This window comes from Hippocampus bargibanti, linkage group LG16 (genome assembly GCF_051943395.1).
Source record: "Hippocampus bargibanti isolate YZ-2025 linkage group LG16, ASM5194339v1, whole genome shotgun sequence".
Taxonomy (NCBI): Eukaryota; Metazoa; Chordata; class Actinopteri; order Syngnathiformes; family Syngnathidae; genus Hippocampus; species Hippocampus bargibanti.
In genome coordinates this window covers 13,140,387-13,166,635 of record NC_142749.1, presented here as the reverse complement: position 1 = coordinate 13,166,635, position 26,249 = coordinate 13,140,387, and the positions used below count along the sequence as shown (strand labels likewise).

Below are 26,249 nucleotides of genomic sequence, written 5' to 3'. Positions count from 1 at the left end.
CTGCAATGACCGCATATCGATGTCCTGTGTCGCGCCACGCCAAAAAAATAAACAAATCCACTTCGGGATTTCCGCTAACCTCCAAAAATCTATGAGACGTGTTTGCATGTTCCTCTAGGCGAGTGGGATTCTAGAGGTGGGATCGCGAGGACCGGAGTAGGCTGGCTAGGCAGGCTGGCTTGGAGAGGAGGGGGGAAACCCACGCGCCGGAGCCCCTCACGGAAAGTCCGCTTTTGCCTAACAACTGACGGTGAATGTTGGTTTCTTTCTCCCGTGGGTTCGTTTCACGTACACGGACGGACACGCTGCAGTAAGGGCTACTTGTGGAAGAGGAAAAGAGGAGAGAGAGGAGGGGGCGACGCGTGCCTTTCCTTCCCGCTTTTGGGTGTTTTTTTTCTGTGTGTCACTATTGCGCACGACAAGGCTGAGAGACGAAACGCTTGGACTGTGAGAGCCTCCCCCCTCCCCTCATCAACCCCCCTCATCTGTTCGGATCTACTCCGGTAAGGTGTTTACAAATAACATTGAATGAAAAAGTGAGACTGAGGGTGAAATGGATGTTTGGAAACGCGCAGGGGGTGGGCTATACTTTTGTTAAAGTCTAAAAAAAGTTGGCTGTCATCTCGTCTACAACCCCCGCAACCCTTTTTTCCTCCAAATGTCGGAGCAAGCTGGCATTGCGGGAGCCGGTGCCGCAGATGGGGGGCTTCCGTGCCCCCTTAGACAAAAGCGCGCTCATTTCCCAGCGACTCCCGGTGCGTTGTCAGGGCGCTACTGACGAGATACCCCCCCTCCCCACCCATCACCACCCCCCACTTTGTCACAAACAATCTGCCCTTTATTTCCATGTGGCGGCAGCGGCGGCGTTGGAACGGACGGACGCGCGAGGCATGATGCGGACGAACTGAAAACTTAAACGATTCTATGTGCGTGTTGTGTGACCGTTATTAGTAACCCCCCACCCCATCCCCACCTGACCCCACCCCCTTCCCCCACACAAACAACCAACATTAATGATGCGTAAAAACAGCCAGGAAGTCAGCTTCCTCGCATTCCAGATGGCACCTTCTCTCTTAGCTACGACTCCGTTTTTTATCTGAGGTTGGGCAAGTTCTCAGGTGTCCTTCAATACCTCCCCCTCCCCACGATTCGGGCGACACGAGGTTCAGTATTTGTTATTTTTATTTTTTTTACACCCTTGGGCTACTCGTCTCCAACTTTGCGTGCGTAAAATGCCGTGCGTGTAATATTGTAATGTTGTCACCGTGTTTTGCTAACTTCCTCTAGCTGCGTGTTTGTGTGTGTGTGTGTGTGTGTGTGTGTGTGTGTGTGCGTGTGTGTGTAGGAGGTGGGAGGAATTGAAAATGTGACGCTCGTCGTTGACGGCGCGTCTGCGGGGAGGAAAGGGGGGGGGAGGAGGGCTTAGAAAGGCGGCGGAGGCGACGGGTAAGGGGTGGGGGTCGCATTATATGTGCATCGCACGCACTCATGCTTAAAAGTATTCCCCGCGTCTCCGCAAAGTTGAATCACTTGTACAAGAGTTTAGAGGCGGACTAAGCCGACAGTCGAGAAGCGGGGAAGAGGGGGTTGGGGGATGTAGGGGGGTGTCGCTGTTGTTTGTTTTGAAATGCTGACTGCGATAACTCGCCACCTGCGCCCGCAGTGACGTCAGTTCCTCCATTGACTGCTTAATGCTTGAGAGATTGTGAACATGGAGGAGGTTAATTGTCCACTTGGGTGAATACTAACAAAGTCGTTGATCCAAAACTATGCAGCTGTTTAACATTTTTTTTGTATCCCATCGTTTCATATTTTTCATATTTTCATCATTTGAAATGATTTAAAAAAAATTCTAATCTAAGCGGATATGCACACATGAGCATGCTTTTATCAATCTGGCCATACAAAGCGATAAAAAATATATAAATATGATTGAGGATTGCTTCTGCTGGTTTGCCGTGACAGTAGTAGCGATCGGCGGCAGCATTGTCGTTGGCTAGCAGCAGTTGAGATAAACTGGATTTGAGACAAAATGGTCTTTGGAAAATTGGTTCCCAATTTGTAATGTTTTTTACCATATAAAACTTGTAGTACGGCATACTGATAAAGACAAGTATAAAATACGGGGAAAACATACAAGTTCAGAGGTATGATATCGTGTGGCTTAGTTTCCAGTATGGAAGATGATTTTAACTCATTCACTGCCATTCACAAATGTATTCGGGAGTTGAAAATATGACAGAGCTCCATTCCCGAATTTGTTCGGGTTGTGTTTTTTTTATGCTTGGGTGCCAATAAAGCGCTGGTCAGACCACAGGCACTGTTTTTTCTTTTCTACAAGGGGGAGCATTTCTCCTTATTTCCATGTTAGCATTTCGTTCCAGCTTCAGCTGTTAAAGTGCCATATAAACCAATATTAAAGCGCTATATAGATCAATATGTATGTATTGCATTGTATTTTGGACAGCTGCCCACATTTCAAACTCATATAAATGCAGACCCAGATAATTTAAGAAATAACTCATTTTTTTTCTGATGAAAGAAGAGAGTCTAAGGTTTCTTATGTTGTATTAAATGTTTATGTAGTCCGAAAAGACTATATTCTGTGGGTCTTGGAATTTGAGTGAAAATGACAAAAACCCTGGCATTTTTGCACATCATCTGGAAGTGAATGAGTTAATAGGACTGCTTTTTATCTGCTGAAATAACTAGGAATCACACAAAAAAGTCACACCACGGCGGTGATGCTGAATTGACTCTCGGGCACTCGTACCAAGTGCAGTGATGCTTTGATTAGAGGGTGACATCATATGTTTAATGCGACGTCCATTTTGAACATCTGTTGTTAGATACGGGGTCAGTCATTGACCCATATTTGACCCTTTGGACCTGTTTATAGCGACGCCTGTGTGTCTTGTTACTCCCGAAGTGAGACACTCTCTGACAATGAATATTAAGGAAACTGTCCTTTACAGCGGATAAGCATTTGTTTCATGCTGAGACAGCATTTAAGAGTTCAAGGGCTTCATATGTAACTACTAATTACACCGCTGTCAATTTCACAGCAACCAGAGGTGCAAAGCTTCAAACATGAACCACAGAATCAAGTCTGTGACACAGGAAATTGGGTAAAAGCGCCTCAAGTACAAAACGACACGAAATTATCTAGTTTCATTTGGCATTCAGAAGTGCGGGAGCGACTGTAGCGGTTTCAGAGGCAGTTCACATTAGGACAGCGACGCGTTCAGTCACTAATGCAGCGAGAGTCTCGAAAGAGCCATGACGCTAGGTTGTTTGGCCTGAAACTGCATAACACGTTCAAGGTTGATGGTGTCGAGATGGCGGACTGGTGAAATCGTGTGATTACTGACAGGGTGTGAACATGAAGTTCTTAAGGAAATACAGTAGTAAGTCAACGCACAATGTTGAAGATCAACGCGGCAGCAGTTCAGCTCGACTGCAAAACGGAATATGAACTTATGGTCATTTAATATGAAAATATTAGCATATTTTGCTTTTCAGAACTTTGTATTTATCCTGACAAATTATTTTTTCCCCCTTTGTAACATTTAGGTCACAGCATTAGGAAAAAAACAGACCATTATATTGTTGTAGTATGCATGCCAGATCAGTAGTGGGCAGTGTAACTAATTGGATAAGTGATCATTTTGTCCAGACAGACAAGATGGCTGAAGTTGTCACCGAGGTTAACTCCTTCGCTGCCATTCTTGAATTTTTTCGGGAATTGAAAATATGACGTAGAGCGCCATTACCAAATTTATTCGGGGTTTGTTTTTTTCATGCTCGCGTGCTGATAAAGCGCTGGTCAGACCTCAGGCAATGTTTTTTTTTTCATTTCTACAACTGGGCAGCATTTCCCTTTTGTCCATGTTAGTGCTTTGTTCCAGCTTCAGCTGTTGTTAAAGTGCTATATAAATCAATATATAAAAATCAATATATAAAATATTGTATGGTATTTTGTCCAGATGCTATAATTTCATGGTCTGATAACTTGAGGACCATATAACTTGGGAATTAACACATTTTTTTCTGATGAAAGAAGATAGTCTAAGGTTTCTTACGCTGTATTGAATGTTTATGTAGTCCTAAAACTCACTATTCTGTGGGTTGTGCAATTTGAGTGAAAATGACAAAAACCCTGGCAGGGGAGTGTACATATTTTTGCACATCGTCTGGCAATGAATGAGTTAATTATGTTTTTTTATCATGACAATGTCTCTTCATTGTGGTAATTTGTGCCATAAATATAATACTAACTACAAGAACATTTTAATTGCTTATATTAATTTGAATTTCTTAAAAAAACACAAAAAATTAGCATTGCCATGTCAACCCATTGACTGCGCTAGCTAGCAAATACAGGGTCATTGGCACATCTCAAAGATGACCTTCCAAATTGACTGCCGTAAAGTGAACGAGACTCCCATTGACAGCGAGCGCTCGCTCCTGCATCGAAAACGACTTAAAGAGAGCACTTGAGGTCGTAAACTCTTTTAAGATAATTAGAACGTCGTTGGAAATATGCACTCGTTAAAAATAATGAATATGGAAGGCGCATTTTACATGTCACTATTTGGACTAGTTAGGTTAGTACATTAAGTTTCCACGGGTTACAGGATTAAAAGCTAAACATGCCTGCTATTTTCCTCACGACTGGCGATTTTGAGAAGACACAAGCGAGTTTGAGCTGTTGTCAGTCGGCAGGTGTTGTCCGGACTGTCGCAGAGCCAAAGTCAGCAGAATCCAAAATGATGCGTCAAATCCACGCCATCTATGGATGCTCTTGGAGAGTCTGCGGCTGGATGGATGCATTGGCTTGAGGAGCTCACGATGAGAAGAAAGGAGCGTCAGCGCACGGCGCCGATGGAAATGTCGCAGCTTGGAATTGAAGCGGATTTGCGTTGAACAGGAGATGCGAGACAGTCTCTTTTCGTCAATGGATGCTACAGCTTTCGTGTTTGCTTTCAACATTTAGCTTGTAGCAGATGTCCATGTTTCACCATGACATCACCGATCCACTGGTGAAAAAGGACGCTTTGATCCTCTTTTCATCAAGAACTGCTTTATACAACAAAGAGGGTGCAGAAAGTGCTTAAGATTAACTTCAAGATGGTGCCATGAGAGTGGCTGCCTTTACAGCAGCTTCTGTATTTTGTTTTTCTACTTTTTCCTTTCCTCTTCCTTTCATCACTTTGCTGCTGTGAAATGTAAATTTCTCCACTGCGAGACTAATAAAGGCTAATCCTATTCAATCCAATGCTCTCAACCTAGCGCAGCAATCAGATACGTCATTCAATGACAAAATATAGCGTCATCGCTCGCGAAAAATAGACGACCGGTTGTGCGAGCTGTTAGCGGAATGAAACCATTTTCGCATTAGATCAGAGATTTTCTTCAGTCTTTTTTTTCATGGGTCCTCGCTGCCAATTTTGTCACTTTGTAGATGACTTTAGAACTTATTTATGGCACGTGATTGATTAGATGCCAATTCACGCATCTTGTGGAACACTCAAAGCTTTTAACGCATTTACTGTATTTAGAACATTGACGAAGCGGCTGGATCAGAGCTGGATATTCTCCCAGGCCTTGATTAATCAAGAAATAGTGCCGGGCAAGTACCCAAGCCGACCCGATTTACTTCCACGGATACGCAGCTGCCAGGAGTGCAAACTCGGGAGTGTGTGAAATTCAAAATGTCTATCAATAACCACTTAGCTGCTTTTAACTACATGAAAAGTATTCAGGAATGACCGCTCATTATTTACATGTTTTTTTCTAGTTTCTTAGTTATGTGAATCCCCCCCCCCAACGTATCGTTCAGCGCTTTACTTGATGCGTTCACTTGCAGGGATGCAATTAGGGTTGCGATGCTTCGGGGAAACCGGACCCCGGTCAGCGCCGTAGCGGGAGAAACTGAAACTATGGGGCCGAGGGGTTGTGGAGCCGGCTCTGGTTCGCTGGCGCCACATCCCCCTGAGCTGGTGAGAATGTGGGGGCTGTGCGCTTGCCTTTGAAGCTTTACCTCCCACTAATTCTGGCCTTCCAATTTCCACACACTGCGCAGACACCCCCCGTCCCCACCCGCCTCCTCCGCCCGTCGCCCGCCGTCCTCTTCCCCCTCCTATTTCCCCTTTGTTTCCCTTATAAGGAATGGCCCGGCCATTTCCTCAGCTTTTTTTTCAGTGGGAGTTGGTGTGCTTGTTTGTGAGCACGGACAGGTCAAGAGAATACAAGCATAGTTTGCCTTTTCATAGATGAGCTGCCACAGGAATCCCGAGCCAAGTGGATGAATGCATTGGTGTCCAGTGGGCAAGTCTCGCCCTACCTGCCCGATGAATTGTCTTCTGCCTCGCGTTGGGTTGATCCATCTAGCGCCAATTTATATTAGATTTTAGAAGAAAGGAGCATCGGCGCAGATGCGTATGTGGAAATGTCGCGGCTTGGAATTGAAGCGGATCTACGTCGGACGATTCCAATCCAATTTTGTGGGATGCGGAATGGTTTCCAGACAGCTGTGTTAAGTTTATACTGTCTACTTGTTATCTAATTTACAACAGATTATTTTCTTACAGACAGTGGCTTTTTTAATTAATTGAACACCTACAAAAACACTGTTTGGTTTCCAGATACAGTGGTAACTCGGTTTATGAACCCCTTGGCTTATGAACGTTTACTGACAGAGAGAGTGAAGCCGTTAAACATTAAAGAGACAGGCAGATGGCAGAGAGAGAATGAGAAAATGGAGCGAAAACAGTGAAATTTGGACTCATTTCAACTTTGATAGTTCAAAAGCAGAGTGTAGACTGCAAGGTTAAAATATCCCATCAATCAGGCTCCACAAATAACCGGCACAAGCCATCTGTACACTTGATGCAAAGAGCTATCAACCCAGGTAAACAGAACACAATTAATGAGGAACAAGGTAAAATTATCACAAAAGCACCTACAAGGGAGCATTCCTTAAAATGGTGAAAGAAGAAGGCTACGTTCCTCATCAAGTGTTTAATGCTGATGAAACTGGCCACACCATTCTATCAAGCCATCAACGACCATCACGAAGGTAAATAAAATGACTTTATTATACTATTTATTTAACTATAATACCATAGCACATTTATTATTCATAAAACAAGTTATATTTTGTGTAGTTTTAAGGCTTAGAAAATTAGAAAGTAGAAAATTATCTTTTATGGGGACCTGGGAACGGATTATTCTAATTTTAATGGTTTCCTATGGGAAATTAATTTTTGGGATACACACTTTTCATCTTACACATTCTGTCTGGGAACCAATTAAGTTCGTAAGCCAAGGTATCACTGTAGTTTAAATGCTCGATTTTTTTAGATGCTGTTGAAGCTGTTCTTACTGGTCAGCTTCAACGTATCATTGAGAATGTCCCGATGGTTAAATAATCTGACACATTTAAACAGAAGACTGAATACATTATATTTGGGGCTGTAACAAAATTAAATGTGAAAACGCTTTGATTTAAAAGATCCAAGTGTTTCACTTTAAAATATATCAAGATTCAATACATCATCTTTTTTTGTGGGGTGGGACGCAAACCCCTATTAATGCCAAAACAGGGAAGTTGTAGCATATATTTTGCACATTGACCACTGTCTCAATATAAAATATTCAGGCTTGAGCAAACGTGAGAGGTTTTCAATTTTAACTAATTAATTTGGACTCGTGTAGAACCATACCGGCAGGAGCTCTGTGGAACACTTTGGTGACCTCGCTGAGTTATGAAACCCCCCCCAAAATATGAATAGATTGGGAAAGGAACTTCTTTCTGGAAGTGCCGGCTAAAAGTGAACAATATTTGCCTTAAATATATGCCTTTATCACATCTCAGCTTGATTACTGCAATGCACTTTACTTTGGAGTCAGCCAATCCTCCATGAAGCGTCTCCAGCTAGTTCAGAATGCTGCTTGACTGGCACTCGTAAGAGGGAGCATACAAGTTCTTTTCAAGATTGTAGTATTTGTCTTCAAATCTTTAAATGGCCTCGCTCATTCACCCCTACACACCTTCCCGATGCCTCAAGTCTGCTGACCAGGCATTATTAGATGTGTGAAAAACGAAACGGAGGCTCAGAGGGGATCAAGCCTTTTCCGTTGCTGGTCCCAGTCTCTGGAATGACGTGCCATTCAACATTCGGCAAGACCCGTCTCAAAACTCACTTGTACTCTTTGGCATTCGACTCAGCATGATTCCGAGCTGATCTTAATTTTACTCCCAGGTGCTTTCCGCTATCTTTGTGACTGCTATATTTCCTGGATAGGATAGTTGTCCATGTTAAGCACTTTGTTACAGCTTCATCTGTCAATAAAAGCGCTATATAAAACAAGAATCAGAATACCCAATACCGCTCAAGTACCAGGTCTCACTACATCACGAGTTATTAATTTGGCCAGTCGAGACATGCCTCAAACAGAAACAAATTTGTTAAATTTGCTGTAAGACGATGAACTGAAGTGGATTTTGATTAATTAGCACACGGCTCTCTTCTCTCCATGTGTTAAGGTACCAGATGGCCCATGGAAGAACGTGGATGAGGGCTTAGTTGTCGAGCAGGCAGAAGGCCTGTCGCTTGTTGGCTGGCTGATTAGTCCATCAAGGAGCAGCACCACTCTCCCCGGGGCGCAGAACGGACCCCGAAAAGGTTCCGCTCGCTCATCCCTGCCCCCTTTCCGTCCTCACCCCCGGCCCGGGCGGCGCATAGGCTCTGGACCATGTCTAGTAGGATATCCCAGGGGGGTCGGACTGAGGACCTGGAGCGGACGAGCTGTAAACAGGACTCGCCCGTTATCGAACGCAGGAACCGCAGCGGCATCATCAGCGCGCCCTTGAACAGGAGCCTCAAGAACTCCCGCACGCTTTCGCAGTACACGGCGGTCTCCTCCGCCGCCACCAACGGACACAAGGACAATCGCGAGACAAAGACGGTCAAGCCTCCACCGCCTGCGGCGCCCCAGCCCACAGTCTCTGCGCTGGCCGCGGCCAAGTTGGACCGGACCCTTGAACAGGTTCTGGAGGGACAGAACGGCTTGCTGCACTTTGCCCAGGCGGCCGCGTTATTAAAGCGGGCCGGTATGGAGCACATGCTTCTGCCCGGGGGCATGGGAGTGGGAGTTGGCGGAGGAGACGCGGGCTCGGGGGCAAGCGATTTGGAGGGTACGTCTGTCACGGACGCCGTAGGTGGTCCCGTTGACTTCCCATATGGAATAGGGGGCGGCTTCCCCTTCAACCCGGGCCTTTTCATTATGACGCCGGCCGGAGTCTTTTTAGCGGACAGCGCGCTTCACATGGCCGGCCTGACCGAGTACCCGGCGCAGAACGAGCTGGCCTCGGCGATCAACTCCGGCAAAAAGAAGAGAAAACGTTGTGGCATGTGCCCACCTTGCCGGCGGCGGATTAACTGTGAGCAGTGTAGCAGCTGCCGGAACCGCAAGACGGGGCATCAGATCTGCAAGTTTCGGAAATGTGAGGAACTCAAGAAGAAACCCTCTGGTGGTTTGGAGGTAAGATGACGCGGTGGGAGGAGTAAGGCGCACCGGAGTATAAGGCACACCCCCAATGAATGGTGTATTTTCAAATATTTTCCATTTATAAGGTGCACTGGTCTATAAGGCGCACCTTCGATGAATGAAAAAAAAGTCTAAATATAATATATAAATACATAAAAGTTTTCAAAATATAAGGCACATCACATTTTAAGGCGCGACAGTAATAATAATGATAATTATATATGTATTAGCTGGCTGGTTGGCTGGCTATCTGACTAGCTATCTGGCTTGCTATCTATTAGCTATCGAGTTAGCTATTTGTCTAGCTATCTATTAGCTATCTATCTGGCTGGCTAGCTATCTATTAGCTATCTAGCTAGCTATATGATAGCAATCTATTAGCTATCTATTAGCTTGCTTACACGGAATGTAGAACGAAAACTGAGGACCCTTTGTCCACGATCTTATCCATCCAGCGTATTCACCTTGGAGACCCTCCCATTCTTTTAATAACTAGTCGATTCCTCAATTGCAACACACATGCCGGACTTCAAATACGGAAACGGAAATACAAAATCAAACACAAACAATGTGACGCGCATGCGCATATCATGCTTAATCGACAAAGACTCGATAACCGCATAATTTTTTTTTATCGTATAAAAGTTGTTATACGGCATACACAATTCAAAATGATAAAAAACGTATAAAATACGGGGAAAACGTATAAGTTGACAAGTATGAACTCTTCATGTTGTCGAAGACTTTCAGACAGAAATGACATTCCAAGCGTTAGTGTTTTGACTGACTTTGCATATATCTCATGCTGTCGTTTTAATCGACTAAAACTTCGAGATGTGTTTTTGAATGCATTTTCATTTTAGCAAAAGACGGAGATGTAGCAACAGCTCTCCCCATTGGGGTCATTTTCAGCCTGGTCACGTCCCGCTTATACATGCGTGTTAACATTCTGGCCAAAATGCAAGTGAAAAAAAAAACGTAGCGTTAGTTGGCGACGTGAAGGTAATTGTGTACAGCGTATGTGTGTAGGTGTGCATGTGTGCGTAAGTACGTGTGTGTGCATGTAATGTGGTCCATCTGGCCTTGGAGCTGTCATCTGGAGCACCAGGTGTCAGTATGGCAAAACGCGCCCCCCCCCCCGCCCCTCTTGCCTACCCCCCACCCAGCACCTCTTTTGCTGCCCCTGCCCTTCTCTCCGGTGACACTCCTGCTCATCTAAAATGGCCTTGGAAAAAAAAAAACTTGGTGCCCTTTACCTCCGCGGCTTACCCAAGCATGGCTGCGGTGACAGAATGACCGATCGTGAAATTAATTTTGGCAGATGTTCCAATCTCCAAAGAAAATGAACGTTCCTTAACGGTTAATGGGAGAATCATTGACTTTGGTTGAAATACAAAGACTGCTTTGTTCCGGTTTGCGAAGGAAGCGCCGCTTGATCACAGAGTATTTAACGAGTCTAAATAGGCATGATGAGGTGGACACCCGCCTTAGATACTTTCTGTACAGGAAGTTAACGGCAAAGAGTTGGTCTCCCATGCGGCTATTACATTTTAGTCGTCGTTTAGCCATGGCCAGCGCTTTATCAGCACTCATGCATGAATAAAAAAAACGAACAAATTCAGGAATGGCGTTCTACATTCTATTTTAAATTCCCGGATAAATTCGTGAATGGCAGTGAATGAATTAACATAGCGGCAGGACACTTGTTACGCGAGTTCAACCCCCTGCCACAATCCCCCAGATTGTCGTCTTGGTGCAACACACAACGATTCACCATCGTGTTATTTATGTGTTTTCCTTCTAATTTCGCCATCAACACGGATCAACATGAAGTTTTCAGACCAAACATAGTACCCAAAATGCATTGTGTGTCGCTTTCTCACTCAGGGGCGTTCCTGACGTGACGTCACATCAGGAATCGTTACCAACTCGAAAACAAGACTTCCTGAATATTCAGCGCGAGTCTTAAACCGTAAAATATAGCTATATGCCATGGATTCTTTGTAAAATACGCTCGGTAGAAGTCATTTGAAGTGATTTTACAAATTATGGACGGTTGTCCTTTAAAGGTGTAACATTAAAGTAACACAAAAGTCGAGCAATGTCTATTTCCGTGTGAGGTTTGACTAATAGGCAACTTATTGGGTCTTCAGGCTCACAGAAAATGAATGTGTGTATACATTCTTTTTTTTCCTCACAATTGTATTATTTTTCAGAATCAATCAGCTCTCGTGTGAATAGTGTGAATCCATATATCCCCAGCGATTGGCTGATGACCAGTCTAGGGTGGATCACGTAGTAGAAGTCAGGAAGTCGTTTAACCTCCAATTTAAGGTCAACATGCAGCGCATAATAATTTATTGGAATGTCCATCCGTCCATTTGGGTTATGAGTGACCTGGGGCCTATTCGAGCCAACTTAGGTGCGATACACACAGCGCTGGTTACACTCGGCGGCCAATTGCAGTGCACATAAACACCACTGCCATTCACATTCAATGAGAGATTGAGAACCATATGTCAGGTCGTTAACTTTGTTTTTGGTAAACAGGTGTGATTGAATGCACGGTTACTCATCATTCTATTTGCATGCCGAATCCTTAAACTGTCCACTGTCGGATGTGATAGAAAACAGGAAACTGAATGCATCACACATGAGAATTTCTCACTGTATGGTGTGATTTCATGGGTGTATTATCATGCCAATGTGTGGAGGTGTGTGACTGTACTTGAATACATTTTGGCTTTGGTGTGAGAGCGTGTGTGGGCGCATGAGCACTTCCTGCCTGACTGAGCGGGTGACTTTGACTTTTTCGGACGGCCACCATGCCGATAGCGTCTTTGTCCGGCCTGATTGGCGGACCTCTTGCAGTATTGTGCGTGCGGGCCACTCCTGTGATGCAGATAGCCACGGCGAGGGATGGCGGGTGGAGGTTGCGGCGGTGGCGGAGAGTGGCATGGTCATTAATGATGGCGTGGGAGTGCGGCGCGTGTGGTGGCTAAATAATAAATGTGGCCTATCGGTTTTTGTGTGAAGCCTTTTTCCTGCGTCTAATGGCTCATACACATTTTGCCACTCACCCGGAGAGCGGCGTGTCGTTTAGCAACCAAAATAGCAAATAGGCAAAGGTTTCACTCTCTAAATTTGGAAATCGGAGTGCACTCAAAGCAATAAAAACAACAACATTAAAGGACAACCGAGAAATTGTGTCCATAATTTGTAAAATCACTTGAAATGACTTCTATTGAGCGGATTTTACAAAGATTCCACTGCTTACCCAAGCATGGCTGCGGTGACAGAATGACCGATCGTGAAATTAATTTTGGCAGATGTTCCAATCTCCAAAGAAAATGAACGTTCCTTAACGGTTAATGGGAGAATCATTGACTTTGGTTGAAATACAAAGACTGCTTTGTTCCGGTTTGCGAAGGAAGCGCCGCTTGATCACAGATTATTTAACGAGTTTAAATAGGCATGATGAGGTGGACACCCGCCTTTGATACTTTCTGTACAGGAAGTTAACGGCAAAGAGTTGGTCTCCCATGCGGCTATCACATTTTAGTCGTCGTTTATCCTCAAAACGTTTTATGGCGTTGAACTCAGGGCGCAACTTCTCACCCGGCGATGCATTTATGGACCTTGCAATGTGCACTGCAGCACAGAAACTGGTCATCTCCAAATTATTTGCGCTACGACAGAAACGAAAAAAATCAAAATACCCATTGACTGCCAGACGTGCAAAAATGTGTCTACTCCAGTTGCCAGGGTTTTTGTCATTGTCACTTGGATTTCCAGCACTCACAGAATATTGAATTTTCGGACTACGTAAATATTCAATGCAGGGTTAGAAACCTAAGACTCTCCTCTTTCATAAAAAAAAATGTTAATTCCTAAATTATGAGTCTGCAGTTATATGAGCCTGAAATGAGGGTGGCTGTCTAAAATACAATGCAATACATACATATTGATTTCTAGAGCACTTTAACAACAGCTCAAGCTAACATGGAAAAAAATGGAAATGCAATACATAAATACAGACGCTCCCCAACGTACGAACGAGATACGTTCCCAAACGGTCGTTAGTAAGGTGAATTTGTTCGTAAGTGCCGTTGTTCGTAACTTGAATGTTCGTAAGTAGGGGAGTGTCTGTATTGGTTTATGTAGTGCTTTAACAACAGCTCAAGCTAACAAGGAAAAAAATGGAAATGCAATACATAAATACAGACGCTCCCCAACGTACGGACGAGATACGTTCCCAAACGGTCGTTAGTAAGGTGAATTTGTTCGTAACATTCGTAACTTGAATGTTCGTAAGTAGGGGAGTGTCTGTACTGGTTTATGTAGCACTTTAAAAACAGCTAAAGCTGAAACAAAACGCTAACATGGAAAAAAGGGAATTGCTGCCCCCTTGTGGAAAACAAAAAAACATTGCCATAGGCCATGGCCAGCGCTTTATCAGCACTCATGCATGAATTAAAAAAAACGAACAAATTCAGGAATGGCGTTCTACATCCTATTTTAAATTCCCGGATAAATTCGTGAATGGCAGTGAATGAATTAACATACCGGCAGGACACTTGTTACGCGAGTTCAACCCCCTGCCCCTCTCCGATTGATAGATCAATTAAAAAATGAATCCCAAGCATTTTTGCTTCAATGTTATATAATGAGTCTTGTCTTTACGGCGAGTGCCCTTTAAATACAATTTGAAAGACGTATAATTTCAAACCGCAAACAGGCTGATGATTTTCATATCCTGTCTGACTGTTTTACTGTAACTAGGGGAGGATTTAGTCTTAATTGATGATTTGCATGTGACGGAGGGGTGGGGTGGGGGTCAGATGGTGATTAACCCCACGTGCACGCAGCCAGTGGTGCCAGACCAACAAAGTCTCTTGAATATTCATGAGCGCTTGATGCCGATATGGGTCATCACGTAGCTCGCGACGTCACAGTCGAACGCCGTTTCAATTATACGAGATGGGCTTTAATGATACCGTAAAACCTGCAGAGTTTAATAGTTGTCGAACCGACGGAGGTATGCTTGCTTATTCATTCATTACCAAAATCTATATTCGTTTAAATGTCATTTGTCATCATATTCAAGTGTCCCCGTCAAGCATATGTTCCTCTTTATGTTGCATTTGATTTTAATTTGAGACATTTAGCAGAACAATACTTTAATGAACGTTATTAAAGGATTAGATTGTGTTATAATCCTCGACTAATGACAAAGGGGGAGTAAAAAAAAAAAAACATTTTGTTTCAGGGCTGCATTTCTCTTACACCGGCCCCGATGTTGTAAAACAACGTAACTCTCGGCAAGTAATTGAGCACCGAGTTAGACTAAACAGACACCGGTGTCACCCGAGATGAAAAATGAGGCACAGGAGGGTAACGTGATTTGTAAGAAAGAGGAGAAACAAATTAATGGTGATATGAAGGTGTCACGTCTGCGTGCATAGTAAGCCTTTGATTGCCCGTAAGGAGCTGCAAATTTCCATCCTCGATGTGGTTGATTAAAAAAAAAAAAAGATTATTTTTCAAGGGCATTTGAAAAGTTTAGATACAGTAATACCTTGGTTTGCGAACTTTATTGGTTCCCAGACAGAGTGTGTAAGGCGAAAAATTTCCCATAGGAAACCATTAAAATGAGAATAATCCATTCCCAGGTCCCCATAAAACATAATTTTCTACTTTCAATTTTTCTAAGCCTTAAAACTACACAAAATGTACCTTATTTTATGTATAATAAATGTGCTATGGTATTATAATAAAGAAATAAACTGTAGTGTATAATAAAGTCGTTTTATTTACCTTTGTGATGGTCATTGATGGCTTGATGGAGTGGAGTGGCCGGTTTCCACAGCATCAAACACTTAATGAGGAATGTAACCTTCTTCTTTCACCATCTTGAGGAATGATCAATTGTAGGTGCTTTCTCTGTGATAATTTTATCTAGTTCCTCATCAATTGTGTTCTGTTTAGCTGGGTTGATAGCTTTTTGCATCAAGTGTACAGATGGCTTGTGCGGGTTGTTTGTGGAGCCTGATTGATGGGATATTTTAAACCGAAAAGTTCGTAAACCAAGGGGTTCTAAACCGAGGTATCACTGTACTTCAATTGACTATTCCAAACTGTTTTCTGATAAAATAAAAAAAATACATATTGTTTACATCAAACAGACATAACATTACAGCTACACATCAAACGCTCAAAGAATGATACACATTCATTCATGGTCATAAAAGCCCTCTGAGGGAAACCAGAACTGCAGTGAGAAGCAAATTAGTTTGACATCATATTGATTATTCAATATTATCAATGATATGATTTTTGGGGGGTTTAGAATTTAAAAAAAGCATTTTTAAATCAATCAGCGTTTTTATCGCCGATGCGTTTGTAGAACTGTCGCGGTTTGGAATTGAAGCGGATTTACGTGAGACAATCTCTATTCGTCAATGAATGCTACAGTTTTGCGTTCGCTTTCAACATTTAGCTTGTAGCAGACGTGCACATTCCACCATGACGTCCCCTTATCCACTGGTGAAAAGGATGGCTTGATCCTATCCTCTTTCATCTAGAACTGCAGAAAGTGCTAAATATTGAAGACTGTGTCTTTTGTGTTGTGTCATTATTTGTTACTTTATTTTTTTGGACTTAAAGATGGCAGCGCGAGAGTGGCTGCCTTTACGGCAGCTCCTTTATTTTGTTTATGCTGCAGTGAAATGTCAATTTCTCCACTGTGAGACTAAATAAAGGCTCATCTAATCTAATGTAATGTAACCTAATCTAATTAAATCTAATGTAATTTAATCTATTCTAATTTAATGTAATCTAATTTAATCAAATCAAATTTAATCTAATCTAATCAAGGCCCCAATCGTTGCTTAAAGAGAAGTGACGTGTGCGAGATAAAGTTAAAAATGTAGCGTTTCACTTTTTATTTGTCAGCGTGTCGGCACCCCGCTGGTAAAACCCGATATTGCCTTAACAAGCTTTGTTCTGAAATCAACCGCTCTTGTCCCGCAGGTGTTCAGATCGCACAACAAGGCCAGTCATCACTGTACGCTGAATGTCAAATGACGAGATGCATGACCGGTCGCCGCATTCGGAGGGGAGAGGAGTTTGTTTTTAATCGGTGCTTCCTCTTTACGTGTTGAATGCAAATTTAGGGTTGACTAGACAGCATGGGCGGTGGGGGGGGGGGGGGGGGGGGGGGGGACAAAGTCATGTAAATATTATTCGATTCGATAGAGTACACAAAAGACATGAATATGTGACCACAAATACAGATAAAAAAAAGCACTTTGCAAGCGATTGGGTGCCTATTTAACAATGACAAAAGTGGCTAATACAAGTTTAGTCCTTACTCTGCATTGACAAAACCATAAAAACCGTCCGGCGATGCATTTCGGGCATAGACATAAAATTAAGGAAACTGAGTATGTAAGTACCTGGAAACCAACATCTTTTCAACTAACAGCAAGTGAGATAAGAGAAGCTCCCAAACTTCTGGGAAGACTTTATTCAAGATTTGTTTATTAGTATATAACAAGAACCGTATTTTCCGGTGTATAAGGCGCACCAGAGTATAAGGCGGACCACCAGTGAATGGCATATTTTCAAACTTTTTCCATATATAAGGCGCACTGGAGTATTCATTCAATGAATGAAAAAAGTTTTTCCAAATATAATATATAAATATATAAACGTTTTCTATATATAAGGCACACCACATTATAAGGCGCTACAATACACCAGCGTTCACTCAACCCGAAAGGAACTCAAATAGAGAAAGGGCTAGTGAGCTAGCTAGCTAAAAGATATTTAATAGATAGGTAGGTAGAAAGACTTTATTCAAGACTCCTTTATTATATAACAATAACCGTATTTTCCAGTGTAGGTAGCTAGCTAATAGATATTTAATAGATAGCTAATAGATAGCTAGATAGATAGATATATAGCTAATAGATAGCTAGGTAGTTAGGTAAGAATACTTTATTCAAGACTTGTTCATTATATAACAAGAACCGTATTTTCCGGTGTATAAGGCACACCAGAGTATAAGGCGCACCACCAGTGAAGGGTGTATTTTTTAACTTCTTCCATATACAAGGCACACATAATAATAATACATTTCATTTCTAAGCACCTTTCAAAACTCTCAAGGTCACTTTACAGTCACAGGATAAGTTTTTTTGTGGGTGAGCAGCAACAACCACACGCGCCAGCGTTCATTAAACCCGGAAGTAACTCGGCTAGAACGCTAGCTAGCTAATAGATAGCTAACAGATAGCTAGCTAGGCCTTCACTCAACCCGGAAGTAACTCAGATTGAAAGCTAGCTAGCTAATAGACAGCTAATTCGATACCTAAGTAACTCGGATAGAAAGCTAGCTTGATAATAGATAGCTAATAGATAGCTAACAGATAGCTATCTAGGCCTTCACTCAACCTTTTGTGATTTTATTATTATTATTACTATAGTGACTTATATCTGGAAAACTTTTATATATTTATGTTATATTTGGAAAACTTTTGTCATTCATTGAAGGTGCGCCTTCTACTCCGGTGCACCTTATACACTGGAAAATACAATAGACCTAACTAATTTCCATAATATGTCCCCTTGAAGATACAATTGAATGCCAAGCTATAACGGATGGATTTATGTCGACCTTTATTCCATTTGTATGCCAAAGTGTGATCTCTAATGAAGCACTACAATAATAGTGACTTGGGCTCAAATCGCCGAAACAGACCTAAACTACAAGTTAACCTTGTGGTGAATTGTTTGCATTTAATTCTAGACATGTTTTTTTTGTTTTGTTTTGTTTTGTAAATGCAGTTTCCCAAAAACGTCGCAAGCTGGTTCGACCGCATTTGCATGAAAAGGTTGTTGCGCGCGCCTCCGAGATCCCTCCTGGCATACACGTCGATACGCAATCTTGGTCCAGCAAGCGAGGCGCTTAATTTAAGGGTGTTGACGCCGTCTCAAAGAGGAGCGTCAAAAAAAAAAAATCAGCAAGTGTGGGGGAGTTTGCATGCGGAGGCCTTTGCCACCTCGCCGCTCGCTGGCGCAGAACGTCTGGATTTATTCTGAGAATGCGACGTTTGATAGAGACACGTGGGAATGCAGAGCTGTTGGGTTGTGGATGTGAAAACCCTCCAGTCGTGTCAACTCTCGGCAGCGGAACTTGTCGTGAGTACATGAACTGACATGGCGTTTCATGGAACGCCGTTTTGACCTAGTTTTTATAGCTTTACGAATTTTCCTGCGTCGAGACACACGTGAGACACGTGAATGTGTTGGGAAAACCACCCTGAGGTCAAACTATTAAACCGGTTTCAAAGTCATGGCCCGAGGGCTAAATCTGGTCCGTCACATCATATTATTCGGTCCGCAAAAGCAAATCAAGCACGACAAGTGCCATGATGCTTGCTACAATAACAGTCATTATTGACAACCAAGCATGAAAAAACAAAAAACAAACTAATTCGGAAATGGCGCTGTAAGTCACACTTTTCAATATATTTCAATATATTTTCAATATATAGTTTCAATTCCCAAATAAATTTGTGAATTAGTTAATACTTTTTTGGGCTGATAGCAAATCTGCTTTTGTTTTCAGGTTTTCAAAATGAAATGTGAGCCATAATATAATGTCAACTGTTAAATATATTGAGTAATATTTATAAACTATGTTTTTTTGAGTGAAACATGATAACTCTGGAGTTATCTGAGCTTGAAATGGGGGTGGCTGTACAAAAGGCAAATTCTGCCCCCTCGCAGGACAGGGAAAAACATTGTCAGAGGTCTGACCAGTACTTTATCAGCATCCGCAAGAAAAACCAAAACCCGAACAAATTCGGAAATGCCGCTTCACGTCGTGCTTTTCATTATATTCATATGTTATGTTATGTTCATCTTGTTTGGTGAAACCATTGATCGTAGTGATTGGCTACTTCACACCTGCAGATTTCATCTACTGGAACCGATGCCATCAGCGATAGCGGACAAACATTTTTTTATTTATATTTTATGCCGTTTGTCATCGACTGCACACATTTATTTAATGAGGAAATACAGCAGTTGAAGTTCATCTGATGAATGTGTTTTTCCTCGCCACGTATTACGACGCTCTAAATCCAGACCTTACCCCGGCTTTTTGACATCTGCGGCGGCGCCAGATGTTGCCGCTGTCCTCCTGGTCGTCTCACCGGCTAAGTGCTTCTGTGGAAAGGTCGTCACAGAGAAACATGAGGGGTTAACCACACAGACCATAAAATGATTCAAGCAACATGCTGGCTCCGAGTCTTACCTCACCGTTTATATTGACCATCACTTTATGCCAGAATTAAGATATTGTTGGTGATATTCTTTTTAAACAATTGCTGCAAATAAAATTATTGGCTTGCTAACAATGTGTTATATTTAGGTGAGGATGAGGTGTGTGAGTCCCTTATTTTTGCTGGACATGCTCGGATTTCTGGGTTGATGCATTACGTCAAGGTGAATGTCACTGTTGTCATCACAGAGCTTGCCAAAATGGCGTCATTTTATTCAAACAAAGTCTATAAGCAAATATTTTAAGCGAGTATATATGAGTAGCAGTATTTAGGACTAAAAATGAAGAACTGGCTATAGGAAAAAAAAGTCATGTCACGGGGCAAAACATATGGATTATAGCATTTTTTCTACATATTTGGTCTTTTAAAATATGTTGCTAATAATAATAATAATAAATTTCATTTATAAGCGCCTTTCAAAACTCAAGGTCTCTCTTGTTTCTATTTATAATATTTTATTCATTGCATTCTATTTGTGATTGTATTTTATTTATTATAGTATCTATGCTTGTCTGTGACTGTAAAGTGTTCGTGAGAGCTTTGAAAGGTGCTTAAAATGTAATGTATTATTATTATAATTATTTACAGTCACAGGGTAAGTTTTACTGTGGGTGAGCAGCAGCAGCCACACGTGCCAGCGTTCACTCAACCCGGAAGTAACTCACATCGATAGAAGTCTGGCTAGCTAGCCAATAGGTAGCTAATAGATAGCCAGCTAGATAGCTAGCCAGCCAGCTAGATAGCTAGCCAGCCAGCTAGATAGCTATATAGCTATTAGCTAGCTAGATAGCAATCCATACACATTTAGTAGTTCAATTTAAAAAATGTTTCTTATTACACAAAAGAAAATGTCAATCACTGCATAACCTGTACATTTAATATACAGTATGAGTTATACTTTTTTTGTACTAAACATTTTTCACAATATTTTAATTTATTGAGAATAAACAAAATCTTACATCCCATTGAGTGTTCCCTTGTGATGTCAGTGCCCTGATAGCCTCGCAAGAAAAGCTACAGGTCAGCGATGGCACTTGATTGCTAATTGGTTCAATATAATTTGTACAGCAGTTGTTTTCATTTTAATTGATTTGATTTTTTTGTAACATATTTTGTCAGTGTTTTCCTTAGTTTACAATGCATCCCTAGTGATGGGATGCTGCAAACAGAAACAAAAGCACAGTCAGTGTTACCAATGTATAGATTTGGGCATTTAGAAAGGTTTTTTTACTGCTCCGGTGAGTGTTTCGAAGTATTTTTACTATTACGTATGACCACAAAGAAAACCAAGGGAAGTCAATCACACAGTCAGAATATAAAGCGCTATATAAATCAAAATGTATTGTATTGTGTAATATTTCCCACGACAAAAACAGTAACTTATCCACAAAACAGACATTTGACCTAATTAATGTATGTGCTTTCAAGATCATCTTGCCCCACATGTACAGCTAACTCGTCTGAAAGGAGAAAAAACAAGCTTGAGGGCTTGAGACTTAAACAACTGACTGGAGCTGCACACGCAGAGCCATGGCATTTGACAGTTCATTTTACCATGTCCACTTGTGGATTTTTTTTCCATTAACACATTTACATACATGTAAAAATCTATTCAAATTAGATTTTTATCAAGTAGATGGAAAACGGACAGGATAAACTGGCTAAACATGCAAAGCCAGCAATGTGAAAGTACGTTTTTTTTCCTCTCCAAAATGATCTAAAACGACGATATAGACGGACTTTATTTTTGTTCACCGTCTAAAAAGTGATTCACGAACAGTTTAATGAGTGCAAATGTGTTTTTTCTCCTCATAGCTGTGCTAATTGTTCTTACCTGCTTGCATAGTGGCACAAAGGACCCGAGCAAAAAGGAAAAGGCTGCCTTTGTATTTGCCTGAGTGGCTCATTATTTTAAACCATTTTTTTGTCTTTTTTTAAGTTTAAATTCAATGACGGCTACATATATCATTCCATTACATTGTACTGATTATATTTATAGAACTTCCAGCATTTTAAAGGACAACTGACACAATTTTTTTTGTTTCCTAACTGACATCAGAAAACATTTTATAGAATCTAAAATACCCAAAACACGCAGGCTGATATTTTTAGTCAAATGCAAAACACCGATAAAAATAAGCTAAATTGTCCCAAAACTACTTCAAAATGACCCCGGAGATGCCGAGTTTCAGAAGGTCCCGCCCCCTTGTTCGTGACGTCACGCCAGGACGTTTTTGCCTTGCTCTAGAATCAAAACAATGGCATCAGATTCGGAGAAGATGCTTTCTTGTTAGTCATCCTGTTATGAATATGATTCAAATAGTTCTGAAGAGGAAAGCATAAATGTTTGCAATCGATTAAAGAAGTCCTTCATCATATCATTTTGAGGCATCTGGACCTCAATGTAGCGTCCCAGAAAATGCACAAGATGGCGCCCAAGCTCCGTTGAAAATTGGCTGATTTGTCTGCTGGGAATTTGTGTCAAGTAGTATCAAATAGTAGTCTGGGTGCAACACACTACGATTCACCACCGTCTTATTTATGTGTTTTCCTTCTAATTTCGCCATCAACACGGATCAACATGAAGTTTTCAGACCAAACATAGTACCCAAAATGCATTGTGTGTCACTTTCTCACTCAGGGGCATTCCTGACGTGACGTCACGTCAGGAATCGTCACCAACTCGAAAACAAGACTTCCTGAATATTCAGCGTGAGTCTTAAAACGTAAAATATAGCTATATGCCGTGGAATCTTTGTAAAATACGCTCGGTAGAAGTCATTTGAAGTGATTTTACAAATTATGGACGGTTGTCCTTTAAAGGTGTAACATTAAAGTAACACAAAAGTCGAGCAATGTCTATTTCCATGTGAGGTTTGACTAATAGGCAACTTATTGGGTCTTCAGACTCACAGAAAATGAATGTGTGTATAAATTCTTTTTTTTCCTCACAATTGTATTATTTTTCAGAATCAATCAGCTCTCGTGTGAATAGTGTGAATCCATATATCCCCAGCGATTGGCTGATGACCAGTATAGGGTGTATCACGTAGTAGAAGTCGGGAAGTCGTTTAACCTCCAATTTAAGGTCAACATGCAGCGCATAATAATTTATTGGAATGTCCATCCGTCCATTTGGGTTATGAGTGACCTGGGTCCTATTCGAGCCAACTTAGGTGCGATACACACAGCGCTGGTTACACTCGGCGGCCAATTGCAGTGCACATAAACACCACTGCCATTCACATTCAATGAGAGATTGAGAACCATATGTCAGGTCGTTAACTTTGTTTTTGGTAAACAGGTGTGATTGAATGCACGGTTACTCATCATTCTATTTGCATGCCGAATCCTTAAACTGTCCACTGTCGGATGTGATAGAAAACAGGAAACTGAATGCATCACACATGAGAATTTCTCACTGTATGGTGTGATTTCATGGGTGTATTATCATGCCAATGTGTGGAGGTGTGTGACTGTACTTGAATACATTTTGGCTTTGGTGTGAGAGCGTGTGTGGGCGCATGAGCACTTCCTGCCTGACTGAGCGGGTGACTTTGACTTTTTCGGACGGCCGCCATGCCGATAGCGTCTTTGTCCGGCCTGATTGGCGGACCTCTTGCAGTAGTGTGCGTGCGGGCCACTCCTGTGATGCAGATAGCCACGGCGAGGGATGGCGGGTGGAGGTTGCGGCGGTGGCGGAGAGTGGCGTGGTCATTAATGATGGCGTGGGAGTGCGGCGCGTGTGGTGGCTAAATAATAAATGTGGCCTATCGGTTTTTGTGTGAAGCCTTTTTCCTGCGTCTAATGGCTCATACACATTTTGCCACTCACCCGGAGAGCGGCGTGTCGTTTAGCAACCAAAATAGCAAATAGGCAAAGGTTTCACTCTCTAAATTTGGAAATCGGAGTGCACTCAAAGCAATAAAAACAACAACATTAAAGGACAACCGAGAAATTGTGTCCATAATTTGTAAAATCACTTGAAATGACTTCTATTGAACGGATTTTACAAAGATTCCACCGCATATAGCTATATTTTACGTTTTAAGACTCACGCTGAATATTCAGGAAGTCTTGTTTTTGAGTTGGTGACGATTCCTGACGTGACATCACGTCAGGAACGCCCCTGACTGAGAAAGCGACACATAATGCATTTTGGGTACTTTGTTTGGTCTGAAAACTTCGTGTTGATCCATGTTGATGGCAAAATTAGAAGGAAAACACATAAATAACACGATGGTGAATCGTTGTCCAGTCAGTGGCCGGCCGTGGATTTCACCGCTAGGCCTTCAGTAGTGCTACATCTGAATCAATCTAGACTGAAAAAAGTGTATTGTGATTTACTACAAGTCCACTATAGGGTACCATTATCCAGGAAATAACTAACCAACCTTTCTTAATATCCATTTTTTTTGAAAAGTCCGATAAAATTGACACAATATACGTATTTGCTGATGCAGGTAGCTACAGATACAGTATGCTAGCTCTAGCCGGTATGCTTTTGTCACTAGCTGCTTGTGATCAGAGTAGTTTTCGCAAACTATGATTGGCTAGTGACTAGCTGGTCATAATCACTGATTATGAAGGCGTCCAGGCAGATTTCTAACCCTGGTAACAAATGATGGATGAAATGTGATTGGTTAAATGCTTAAATACGAAAACACAAAAAGGAGAAAAGTAATGAAAGGAAGCTGAAAGACAATTTGGAATTACATAATAAGAAATCATGAGCAAAATATAATTAACATCAGTCTGTATTTTAGATATTTTTAGGCCAGCATAAAAGGCCTTGCAGGCCCTGACGGCCCACCACCGGAACAGAGTGATGTCCTTCATGAGTCATATCTAACTTTTCTTTCTTCTCGCCCCTCCCCTTTCTCTTCTTCTGTTTTTTCCAAGAAGGTGATGCTTCCGACCGGAGCGGCGTTCCGATGGTTCCAATAGGACTTCGCCTCAACTCCGTACCCAAAGCTCTGCCATCAAGTGCAATGCCAACTCTTGGATTCTCTCCGGAAGACAAACACTGGCTAATAAAATGAATGAGAAAAAGGAAAAAAAAGTTACAGAAAAGAACAAAAACGAAGCTGAAAAAAAAAGATCTGTGGGGTAATGGATGCGCCTACTTATTCCTTGAACCAAAAATGAAGCGTGAAGAAAAGCATCTATGAAAAGTCCCTTTTCTATGTTTCCATTTTGGTACCTTTTGTCCTTTTTTCCAGCAGCTTTTTTTTTTTCCATGTCGCCTGAACACTGAACTGTTTATTGCCAGAAGCAGAAATGTTGGGCCGCAAGTGTGGACAATCAACTAATTTCTGTGTTTGGTGTTAATGTTGTTCATGTGTGGAAAGATACAGTACTTGTGTAGAGAATGTACTTTTACAGCTATATCTTTTAAAACTAGTGGCTAATGGCAAACATTCTTGTAATTCTCTACCATTTTGTTACCGAGACAACGGTCTGGTTTGACCGTTGACCAACGACAAAAACGGTTTGGCAACAGATTATCAAACCATTCGAATGCTGTAAAATTCCACAAACAGGAAACAGAAGCTGAGACTCGACTGCAATGTCGTCCGTCACCGTCGGCCCTCATCTGCATTTCCAAACTACTTATTTTGGCCCCTACTGAGCATGCCCCATCGCATGCTATCCGGCCGATAGCACTAAAGAGACAGCACTTGCTCTGAGTCTACCCTACTGAACGCACTGAGACAAGTTATTTTTTTGGTATTTGTTTATTTTGTTCTATTTTCATGACTTTTGTTACGTTGCTGGGTAGCTGCAGCTCTTAAAAATAACCAATCTTTGTATTTGTTTAGAAAAATGGACAGTTTTTTTGTGAATAAAGAGGAATGCATGTATTTCTGTCAACTGTACAATTGTAGTGTTTGTCCGCTTTTCGAATTTTTGAAAACTGATTTGAACATTAATTTCCAGTGCAGTAGCACCTTTAAAGTCAAGTTAAGACCAATCAAAAAATAAAGTATCCTCAGATACTTCATACTGTGAAAGATCACACAAAATCCCCATTCATAATCAAAGTTGAGGTGAGTTAAATTTATACTTTGCATTAACTCATTCACTGCCAGACGTGAAAAAATCTGTCCACTCCAGTGCCAGGGTTGTTATCATTTTCACTCAAATTCCAGGACCCACAGAATATTGAGTTTTAGGACTACGTAAACATTCAATGCAGCATAAGAAACATTAGACTATATGCTTTCATCGGAAACAAAGAGTTAATTCCTAAGTTGTATGGGTCTGGAGTTATCCAAGTTTGAAAGGGGGGCGGCTGTACAAAATACAATACAGACATATCGATTTATATAGCGCTTTAAC

The 26,249-nt window shown here is 41.8% G+C and overlaps 1 protein-coding gene across 2 annotated transcripts; it reads left to right on the top strand.

Annotated features, from left to right (window-relative positions):
• The first annotated feature begins 102 nt into the window (after positions 1-102).
• Positions 103-25,771, top strand: cxxc5a (CXXC finger protein 5a). 2 transcript variants are annotated; one of them, XM_089017618.1, is made up of 3 exons: positions 103-503; positions 8,552-9,549; positions 24,810-25,771. In XM_089017618.1, the coding sequence occupies exons 2-3, from the start codon at positions 8,761-8,763 to the stop codon at positions 24,852-24,854; spliced, it is 834 nt and encodes a 277-aa protein (XP_088873744.1). In that variant the 5' UTR covers positions 103-503; positions 8,552-8,760; the 3' UTR covers positions 24,855-25,771. The 2 variants fall into 2 exon arrangements, with proteins under 2 accessions (XP_088873744.1, XP_088873745.1); XM_089017619.1 differs by having other exon boundaries at positions 104-503; positions 24,813-25,771.
• Positions 25,772-26,249: the final 478 nt, after the last annotated feature.

Excerpts from the sequence above, each read along its gene's own strand:
- cxxc5a (XM_089017618.1), top strand. The coding sequence starts at position 8,761 with ATGTCTAGTAGGATATCCCAGGGGGGTCGGACTGAGGACCTGGAGCGG. Across the intron at positions 9,550-24,809 it reads AACCCTCTGGTGGTTTGGAG|AAGGTGATGCTTCCGACCGG; the intron begins GTAAGATGACGC and ends GTTTTTTCCAAG.